The 11368-nt window shown below is 43.8% G+C and overlaps 1 protein-coding gene across 4 annotated transcripts in view; it reads right to left on the bottom strand.

Annotated features, from left to right (window-relative positions):
- Positions 1 to 4255: 4255 nt before the first annotated feature.
- Positions 4256 to 11368, bottom strand: part of LOC138250501 (uncharacterized) — a 328067-nt gene continuing 320954 nt past the window's right edge. For all 4 annotated transcript variants that reach the window (XM_069205460.1, XM_069205468.1, XM_069205442.1 and 1 more), the window contains one exon: positions 4256 to 4593. In XM_069205460.1, the coding sequence (XP_069061561.1) occupies positions 4585 to 4593 (9 nt within the window). In that variant the 3' untranslated portion in view covers positions 4256 to 4584. The remainder of the gene's footprint in view (positions 4594 to 11368) is intronic.

The following is an 11368-nucleotide window of genomic DNA, read 5'->3' as shown; positions in this document are numbered from 1 at the left end:
ATATTTATTCAGACGAGAAACAGTAAACAAATCCCAGTCCACATTACCTAAAGCTTTTTCTAGATTAATGGATAGGACCATCTAAGCTTCCACAGATATTTTCCACCATTGCCAAACTATTGAATACCAGTATTAGATTGTGTCTTGTGGCCTATGTGGCATGACGTTTTTCAGGATTACACTGTGTCTTATCAAATGCTTTGGCCAGGATTTTCACCTCCATGTCTATTAGTGATATTGTTCTGTAAGAACTAGTGCTCAGCTGTCAAGTCTTCTTTTACAATGGTGCAAATAGTAGCCTCTTCCAGATATGTTGGGAGTGTCCCCATTTCTTTTGTGGTCAATAACACTGCAACTAGGGGCTGCACCAACATTCCTGCATAACTTTTGGAAAATTATACTAGGGAGCCATTTAGTGTCTGGCGTTTTCACTGATTGCAGCTGATCCCCTGCCTATGTGATCTTCTCGAACAACAAGGCCTGACCCAAGGTCTCTCTCTAGATCTGAAATTCAGAGTATCAGACGTATATCTATGAACGCACATACAGTTTGGCTCTTTTGCACATGAACAGACTATTGCCCAGCTGAGGAAACTATTACTACCCTCCCTTCGTTTCCTGGCTGACCTTTTGCCTTTTAAAAAGGCCTTAAAAACATACCTGAAATATGCCCTTCTTGTAGCACCTCCCTAGTGCGGTCAGCTTAGGCTGCTGGTAAGGATATGGCACAACGATACCAGTTTGGTGGCAGTGCACTTTACAAATACCTTAAACTCCATTATGCACCCCATTGTTGTTCACCTCTCCTGTATGTCTGGCCTCTTCCCTTTTAAGGGCCAGCCAGTTTACACATTTTCCCATCTAGTTCCCCTGTTCATAGTTCCTGATCTCAGCAGACATCATGGCTCCATCAGTGACAGCCCATAGTTACTTAAGGGTGTGGAGAAGATATTGATGTACCTGAACTGGCCATTGTGTATAGTGAGCTGGTCAGATAGAGAATTAAAAGAAAAGAGAATCTGATCCTGGAAGAGTTCTTCTATGGTGGTTATTCCAGTGTCCGTCCAGTGCTTCAAGTCTCCCAGACCAACATGTCCTCTACGTTTTTGGGAGGAAGATTAGGGGAACGGCCGGAGCACAAGTAACAACGGAACTTGTTATTGACAAACGTCATGTACAACTCACAGCTACACATATCAAGTGGATTTGCAACTTGGTTGCATGTTTGAAAGTAGCAGCCCATGAATCTCGTCCACAGGAAGAGGTCTGGTTCCAGCATAGGCTTCATCAAGTTAGGGGCCAAATATCCAGCGTTTAAGTAATTGTAATTGGGCCAGTGAATAATAATGTTTAAAGTTTGATGCTCCCAAACCCTCTAAGCTTCACCGGGAAGCCAAGGCGTAACTTGGCCAATGCCACCCTCCCTCAGCCACTGCACCCAATCAGGTCTCTCAGTAGTAGTGACGACAGATGATGGGAAGATTGGTTTAATAAGAGTAAACGAGGGAAGAACAAGCAACTTAGACAACACAATGCACACAATGGGCGAGAGAAGGAGCAGTCATCAAAAGGTAAAACGTATTCTGTGTGAACTTACCACTTTAGTGAGGTTACAATAAGGGCAACCTGGTCAGTATAGTAGATTGTCATGCCCAAGGGGTGACCCTTCTAATCTCATTGTATCATCACCTAAGCACTTGTAGAAACAGTGTGTAATATCAGCTAAAGGGATGCCTCATTGGTTCCCCTCCTGTTTTAACTTTATGGCTAGTAACTCAATAGTTTAGGCAAGAAATAGAGGGGAGACGGGCATCCCTGACTGGTTCCCTTATTTACATCAAATGATGAAGAAATTAATTCACCCAGCCAAACCCGAGTTGTGGAAGCCATGTAGAAGAGCTTGATCAAAAGAGTAATATGCTTCTGAAAAACATTTTGGGAGGACCACAAATAGATAACCCAAATTTAGAGTATCTAAAGTTTCTTGTGGTCCAAAACAAGGCAGGCGCACAGTCATGATTTTGGGGCAGCTTCCATTAATGTACACAGTCTTCTTACATGACTGCGGGCCTCCTTATTCCCAGATTTATGTATAAAATGATCAATGCTTCTTGAAGTGTTGATGGAAGGGAACCCTTTTCTAGTTCAGCCTTTGACATTGTTGCTCATACTGGTGCCAGAATGATGGCATACATTTGATAGAACTCAACATGAAAGTCATTCATTCCAGGAGTACTTCCAGTTGGTAGCTCATGTTTGGCTTATTTTATCTCCTGAACTGTGATAACATCAACCAGTTAAATTCACGCGTTGCAGGGTAGTTGTGAGAATAGGAGGTCATGAAGAAAAAGTAATAATTACACCCACTGAGTTATGGTTTCGACTTTCACATATTGCTTGAGACCAGGCATTAGAGAACCCAATAATTTTTTGCTGAGAATACACTAGGGAACTCTGGGATGTCTGCAGTGGTTTTGTAACCAGGCTAGTGTCTACCCTATTGATGAGTCAGACCAATAATATACTGCTATGTCTCTTGATGTGATTAGATTTAAATAGATGGTTTAATCAAGGCATCTCAATGTTTTGGGTAATGTTGCTACCTTTTGGCAGGCATGCAAAATGGGGTATTTTGTTAACTGTGAGAACTTGCTGCTGCTGCTTCTGCCCAATCTAGTTTCCCACTAAGACCAGCAGGCACCAACTGCCTTGTGAATAAAACAGCCACACAACTTTGAAGGCCTTCAGGTAAGTAGGTAAAGTGGAGCTCTTGCTATCCTGAAAATAATCAGGTTAACCCACAAACATTTCTAAAGGCACCACAATGAAATTACCGAAAATGGTGGGCTCCAGGACAACTGTCTGTAAGGGACTTTGATCAGATATGTTACAACTGAATAGTAATGAGCTGTACCTGTCCTCTGGGTCGGATGCAGCTCTGCCTCCAGCAAAGTCTCTCTCCTCAATTCCTTAGGGCCTCTTTGGTCTGGCACCACACTATCTTATTTTCATTTTACAGCCACAGTCAGGGAGCATCAGACTGTCACTGAAACATAAATCTTGGCACCAGTTGATTCTCTTGCTATGTCAGCTGAGTGGTCTACGCCTCTGCTTTCATACAGACTTTTCTTCCATGAAGTCTCTGCAAGCCTTCCGTCGTCTCCATTACCCATCAGTTTGAAAGGCTGCAAGGTAGGAATTGTGTGCCATTTGTTCCCTAAGAGTGTCACCACTGCCTCCTCTTGGTACGATTTGCTTAAAGTAGCCAGGATTGTGTAGGATGTCAGACACCCGTTCGAAGCTCCTCTAAAGAGTGTCTTTCCAGTCAAGTCACTACCACCTGTGGCCCTCAAGTGAGATGATATTTTAAAGTTTGCAAAGATTTTGAGAAAAAAAATAAAACAATCCGCAAAAGACTGAGCTCAATCCCACTGCAGCTTGCTTCCTGGAGCTCGAAAAACATAACTGCAGTACCTGCAAGTCACAGTGCATGATGATTTCTGGTCTGGGCTCCATTAAGAGTAGTGACACCTTTCAGTTTCTGCGTGCTGGCTGTAGGACGCACAGTTTCCTTTAATTTTTCCCTTTATTAAAAAAAAAAACCCTGTAAAATACATCACCTCTTTTTACACTAGTGACTATTTTGAAGGTTGGGTCCTATAAGAAAAAAAACATAACAATATGTGGACAATGCAGAAAGCTGATAAACTGCCTACATTTTTTTTTTTTTTTTACACAAACTGACATGTTCAAGGAATAGAGTGCTCTTTAATTGGCACATTGATAGGATTATTGCATGCTGATCACCATCAATGAATATTCCTTGAAGGAGAACCATTATGCCCTCGCATTCGCACAGAATGAAACATAATTTGGCAAGCATAACGGTAGAGTTGATCTCTTTAACTGTTCAATCCAAGAGGATATTATCCGGATATTAAGCATAAAATTGCCACGTTTCAATATTGGAAAAGAAAAAGTTGCCTTTTAAAAGGCATGGTTGCCACACAGGAACAGATACTTAATGTTCTCTAATGAAAGTGTTTTAGGATAGCACACAACCAGAGATAGTAAGGTGTTTAAAATATTACATATGTTCATGATGGAATCCTTGATTTCATTTTTACTTCTTACTTTTTTTTTTTTATTGCATTATGCTGAGTTGCAGAACTCTGTTCAACATGAGCGATGTTTAATGGATGTCAAAGCAGCAAAATTAGTACATGGATACCTGCATTAAAGACACACACCAGTATTACGCATTAACGTCTTTACTGAATTCTATAACAGCAAAGATGAAAGATACTTTTTTATGAATAAAATGTTTTAAAAATGATGTCAACTACTTGTTGCAAAATAAATCTGGACCAGAGATCATGACCTCCAACAATCAACGAGGAGCAAAACAGTCCATAAATAACATTCTTTGCACTTTCTCCTCGTCTTGGACTGCTTGTTCAGGATACCACAATAACTTGAAAAGAAACACATATGACAAGAGTAGAATCTACTAAACTTCCGGAGGCACAATGCGTCTTCTCTCCGCTAACTGTCCGACTTAACAGGAGGTAATTAAGGTAGGGGTCATTTAGCCTGAAATGAGAAAGAAAGAATGTTAAGGGCAAGGATTAGGTCAAAAAGAGAACACTTGCCTTTTGTGGTGATGACACGGTTCCAAGTCTGGAAGCTCCTAATAGAGACGTTAAAAACACGTCAGTCACAGTGAAAACATGAGGAATAGGTTGGTAAAATGTTCTACACATCAATTCCACAAACTAGTCAGCAGCTTGTGCCTAAAACTGAAAATGGGTGTCAAGATAAATTAATTCCATAGGCACAATGAAGGTGAAAGTTGCAAAACCTGTACAGTTTCTGGCCAAAGTCACCTCTAAATACGTGGTTTATTGTATTCACCCAAAGGCCATGAACCACAAAATAAACAAACAAAAACATAAGTGAAGCAGAAAAGAACCAGAAACAATTATTAGTGATGAAGGGACAAAGCATAACGTAACTGGTGCTAAAATTTGAACAGCTATCTTGCAGGAGGGAACCTCGGCATAGTCCAGGTATATCTGTCAAAAAGAGGTTTCCAATAATTTACAGAACAGCATCATGGTAAAGGACAATCCAGGGGACTGAGTTCCACATCAAAAGGAACCAGAGTAGAAGATTTTGCATGAAGGAACTTAGAAAGCTTAAGGAGTAATAGGTTCCTGGTAATAAGCAACTGGAGTCCTTCGAAACATGCATATTTCTTCCAGTTTTCCCCAGAACAAGCATGTTGTATGTTATGCAGCAGAGTTTAAAAACAATCCTACAAATTTAATGTTTCCTTTATGTTTTCTGCTTTTGTGTCCCCACTGCATTTTTATACGTTTAGTATTAATTGCACATGTACATTTTAAAGCGATTTGCTTCAATATAGGTTATGTACACATAAATGCGATTTAAAATATGTAGTAGATCTTAGCGAATGTGCTTTAGAATTTGAAAAATAATTCTTGCATTCTACATCACACGGTCTAGACTTTTTACAATAATCAGACGAGGTTATTTAAGCCTGGAGGAGGTACATTTAGGAAGCAACAGCTAAAGATTTCCTTTGTCACTTCGTTTGAGATGAATGCTGCAGACATCTTAATTGAAGGCCACAGACTCTCAGAGGTCAGCATTATCTCCATATTTCTGAACTTGGGAATGCCATAATCGAGACAGACTGTGACTAGTAACGGACTGGAAACCTCTTATTTTGTGAAGGTATGCTGGTTAGAGTCTACTTCAGAAACACAGATGCCCAAGTTTAATTAAGGGTCAGAAATGGGAGAAATGTAGGGTTCTCATCAAAGATTGGTTTCACTGTTTGAAGCTTTGACTTAATGAATGCAATTTAAACACTCATTTCTTGAATTTCTTTTAAATATTTTTCTTAATTGCATTTTCATTTATACCCATTTTGTTTGATTTTATATGACTATATATTTATACAATATGCATCTGATTAGGGCATGCATTTATTATATACATTTTAAACAGTTTGAAATGATTACTCTCCAGTAGGAGTAGTTTTGCAGCGTGACTTCTGGATTCACATGCTGTGCACTATTCCGCCATCTAGTGGTTGGGTCCAGAATTGTGTTCTTTCCATTTTTTTTCCTGGGCATCAACCAACACTATTTGGAGGTATGTCTGTCCCCCAGTGATGACCGCTCCATGGCGCATGACGGACCTGTTCAGATTAGTTTTTCCCCTTGTCACTAGATGATACTTGAACTTCCCCTTCGCTGTATTGTTGGCCTCACCTTTTGACACCTTCCATTTGTGGGAAGGAAGTCAAGTTGTTTATGAAGCAAGGAAACTGAGCTGCAAAACTACTCCTACAAGCAAGTAACAATTTTGTTTTGCAGTTTAAATCTTTCCTGTATTCACATGGTGCGCACGGATTAGTATTCCCTTCCCTGAAGAAAGTGGGGCTGATATGAGTGCTTGTTGGTAAACAGGTGCTTTAGAACATTCTGTCCCACCCGTGCTTTTCCTTGGACTTAGATGGCCACACATAGTGCTTCATGAAAGTATGTTTGAAGGGCCACGTTGCTGCTTCTCATATGCTCTGCATGGAGAAGTCTGCCAGGAAGGAAAGTACTGCTCCCTTTTTCTTTGCCTTGTGGAATGAACATTAGCAGATCCTTCAATGTCACTCCTGCTCTATTCTAACATACCGCTATCATTAGTGCTATCAATAAAGCCAGGATTCCTTACAATATGGTGAAACCTTTGGTAGGTAGGCGAAGGAGACAAAGAATTGCATTCCCTTCCTGGTTAGTTTTGTTTCGTCTAAGTAGTACATACGTCCAATGTCTGTAAGGCCCCCAGTCTGTGTCTTAAGGTCCTGGAATAAGACTAGCAACTGTAAGGACTGGTTCACATAGACGAGTGTGATCACCTTAAAGCAGTGGTTCCCAAACTTATTCGACCCATGGCTCCCTTTACCCATTGCCTGTCGGCCATGGCTCCCCATTAACTTACTTTTTCTGGGGGTGGGGAGGGATGTAAGCCTGGCCTCATGTGTACTTTCATTTTATATCCTGAAAAAAATTGGGACAATGCAGGTGAAGGTATAATAATCATTGATGTGGGGCTCACTCCTGGGAACCAAGTGGAGAGGGAGATGGCTGGAAGCTGAAAGAAAATTCCCATTGGCACCTTGTAGGAAGTTGGCTCTGTATGTGCTATTTCAAAGTAAGGAATAGCATGCACAGAGTCCAAGGGTTCCCCTTAGAGGTAAAATAGTGGTAAAAATAGATAATACTAATGCTCTATTTTGTGGTAGTGTGGTCGAGCAATAGGCTTATCCAAGGAGTAGTGTTAAGCATTTGTTATACATACACATAGACAATAAATGAGGTACACACACTCAGAGACAAATCCAGCCAATAGGTTTTGTATAGAAAAATATCTTTTCTTAGTTTATTTTAAGAACCACAGGTTCAAATTTAACATGTAATATCTTGTTTGAAAGGTATTGCAGGTAAGTACATTAGGAACTTTGAATCATTTCAATTGCATGTATACTTTTCAAGTTATTCACAAATAGCTATTTTAAAAGTGGACACAGTGCAATTTTCACAGTTCCTGGGGGAGGTAAGTTTTTGTTAGTTTTACCAGGTAAGTAAGACACTTACAGGGTTCAGTTCTTGGTCCAAGGTAGCCCACCGTTGGGGGTTCAGAGCAACCCCAAAGTTACCACACCAGCAGCTCAGGGCCGGTCAGGTGCAGAGTTCGAAGTGGTGCCCAAAACGCATAGGCTTCAATGGAGAGAAGGGGGTGCCCCGGTTCCAGTCTGCCAGCAGGTAAGTACCCGCGTCTTCGGAGGGCAGACCAGGGGGGTTTTGTAGGGCACCGGGGGGGACACAAGCCCACACAGAAATTTCACCCTCAGCGGCGTGGGGGCGGCCGGGTGCAGTGTTGGAACAAGCGTCGGGTTCGCAATGGAAGTCAATGAGAGATCAAGGGATCTCTTCAGCGCTGCAGGCAGGCAAGGGGGGGCTTCCTCTGGGAAACCTCCACTTGGGCAAGGGAGAGGGACTCCTGGGGGTCACTTCTGCAGTGAAAGTCCGGTCCTTCAGGTCCTGGGGGCTGCGGGTGCAGGGTCTTTTCCAGGCGTCGGGACTTAGGTTTCAGAGAGTCTCGGTTAGGGAAGCCTCGGGATTCCCTCTGCAGGCGGCGCTGTGGGGGCTCAGGGGGGACAGGTTTTGGTACTCACAGTCGTAGAGTAGTCCGGGTGTCCTCCCTGAGGTGTTGGTTCTCCACCAACCGAGTCGGGGTCGCCGGGTGCAGTGTTGCAAGTCTCACGCTTCTTGCGGGGAGATTGCAGGGTTCTTTAAAGCTGCTCCTTTGGGTAAAGTTGCAGTCTTTTTGGAGCAGGTCCGCTGTCCTCGGGAGTTTCTTGTCGTCGTCGAAGCAGGGCAGTCCTCAGAGGATTCAGAGGTCGCTGGTCCCTTTGGAAGGCGTCGCTGGAGCAGAGTTCTTTGGAAGGCAGGAGACAGGCCGGTGAGTTTCTGGAGCCAAGGCAGTTGTTGTCTTCTGGTCTTCCTCTGCAGGGGTTTTCAGCGAGGCAGTCCTTCTTCTTGTTGTTGCAGGAATCTGATTTTCTAGGGTTCAGGGTAGCCCTTAAATACTAAATTTAAGGGCGTGTTTAGGTCTGGGGGGTTAGTGGCTACTAGCCCCGAGGGTGGGTACACCCTCTTTGTGCCTCCTCCCAAGGGGAGGGGGTCACAATCCTAACCCTATTGGGGGAATCCTCCATCTGCAAGATGGAGGATTTCTAAAAGTTAGAGTCACCTCAGCTCAGGACACCTTAGGGGCTGTCCTGACTGGCCAGTGACTCCTCCTTGTTATTCTCATTATTTTCTCCGGCCTTGCCGCCAAAAGTGGGGGCCGGGGCCGGAGGGGGCGGGCAACTCCACTAGCTGGAGTGTCCTGCGGTGCTGTGACAAAGGGGTGAGCCTTTGAGGCTCACCGCCAGGTGTTACAGCTCCTGCCTGGGGGAGGTGTTAGCATCTCCACCCAGTGCAGGCTTTGTTACTGGCCTCAGAGTGACAAAGGCACTCTCCCCATGGGGCCAGCAACATGTCTCTAGTGTGGCAGGCTGCTGGAACTAGTCAGCCTACACAGACAGTCGGTTAAGTTTCAGGGGGCACCTCTAAGGTGCCCTCTGGGGTGTATTTTGCAATAAAATGTACACTGGCATCAGTGTGCATTTATTGTGCTGAGAAGTTTGATACCAAACTTCCCAGTTTTCAGTGTAGCCATTATGGTGCTGTGGAGTTCGTGTTTGACAAACTCCCAGACCATATACTCTTATGGCTACCCTGCACTTACAATGTCTAAGGTTTTGTTTAGACACTGTAGGGGCACAGTGCTCATGCACTGGTACCCTCACCTATGGTATAGTGCACCCTGCCTTAGGGCTGTAAGGCCTGCTAGAGGGGTGTCTTACCTATACTGCATAGGCAGTGAGAGGCTGGCATGGCACCCTGAGGGGAGTGCCATGTCGACTTACTCATTTTGTTCTCACTAGCACACACAGGCTTGTAAGCAGTGTGTCTGTGCTGAGTGAGGGGTCTCTAGAGTGGCATAATACATGCTGCAGCCCTCAGAGACCTTCCCTGGCATCAGGGCCCTTGGTACCAGAGGTACCAGTTACAAGGGACTTATCTGGATGCCAGGGTGTGCCAATTGTGGAATCAAAAGTACAGGTTAGGGAAAGAACACTGGTGCTGGGGCCTGGTTAGCAGGCCTCAGCACACTTTCAATTCAAAACATAGCATCAGCAAAGGCAAAAAGTCAGGGGGCAACCATGCCAAGGAGGCATTTCCTTACACACCTTATGCAAGATCGCTAGGTGTAAGAGTGCAGCATTGTGTGTTTCATAATTTGGGGCAGTAAAGCACAATGGATGTGTGTGGAATGGAGTGGCGCATGACTGCACTTTACCAAACCAGGGGCAATCGGGTCATGCAGAGGACAGGGCAAAGCAGCCCTAATATTCCTTTATTGCACTGGTAGACCTGGAATGCGGACTGGGGGTTCTTTGGCATGCACTGGCTCTGATGGCTCCACGATTGGCACGGTCAGCCCTGAAATGTGCACTGGAAGCCCTCTGATATGTACTGGCAGATCTGCAATATGCATTAAGCATTATGGTGTGGCCCTGGAATGTGGAGCAGGCTTCTCCCTGCTGTCTTAGTACTTGAAGTTTCACTGTTCTGATTATTTCAGTGCGCCTGTCCTGCTCTCAATGTCCCACCACGCCGTGTTTACTACACTGCACAATAAGCATTGCTACATAGTTTCCACTGAGTCTACAGAGCAGGCAGCTTTGGAGAGTTGAAAATCGACTTGTATATTCATGTGAACATAGCGCTGCCTGAATCGAGGCCAAAAGCTGAATGATTGGAGAGGCTGATTTCGATGCTGGAAACAATATTCTGATTCAATAAGTAAACTGGACTGTATTAATTAATGTGCATTTCAATTTATGATGCTTCTGCAGCCCGTTTGTTTTGAGTCAGTATTAGTCCAGGACGCACACAAAACCTGCTTGTATGAACAGGACATTCAAAGCAGTGACATTTAGGAAAAGAAAGTGTCCTAGGCCTATTGGGATAACATGGTGTAAACTGTAACAAGAGGGTTTGTTCAAAACAATCTGTGGTGCACATGGGGAGGGAAGTGCTGGATGTGTCTGGGTGCATAGGACTCAATGGAAGATTGAAAGGCAATCACTGTTGTTGCACAACTTTGAACTTTGCAAAAATATAAAATTATGAAGGCAAAGAAAGTACAATAGTCAGTGGCATGCCAGTAAACGGAGATTAGTGGGTGGTGTGCCCTACGCCCAGAGGGCAGCACACACACATTGGTCTGTGAAAAGAGGCCATGGATAAAACACACAGCAAATGTCAAGTCAATGACGAACAGCAGCAGACAGACAAGTATACATTGTGCTCAAGCCATAAATTAGGGAAGCAAATGCACACTATTTACACTCTAACACAGGGTTATTCTTTCAAAAATCGCAGTTACCCACAGGATTTGCACAGCTCTTAGCAGCAGGCACATTAACCTACTGAAAGATCATTTTCCATAAGATGTGTACATTGGAGCAGCTAGTAGCAATGAGTTTTCGCCTTCCTGCTTCTACCTGCAGTACTGCTCCAGAGGTGGCTCCCAGGTGCTGTAAATCCTTATGCTGTTGTGTAAAACCAGGCTGTCTGCAAATGTTTACTTTAACTTTCAGTGCTGTGCCTCCATGTTTCATTTCAGACTCACCTACTCAAATCCTGCCAGCCCAGTCTACTGGCCT

Source organism: Pleurodeles waltl, chromosome 1_2 (genome assembly GCF_031143425.1).
Source record: "Pleurodeles waltl isolate 20211129_DDA chromosome 1_2, aPleWal1.hap1.20221129, whole genome shotgun sequence".
NCBI lineage: Eukaryota > Metazoa > Chordata > Amphibia > Caudata > Salamandridae > Pleurodeles > Pleurodeles waltl.
Note: the sequence above shows the minus strand (reverse complement) of the source record. Positions and strands in the feature narration are given on the sequence as shown.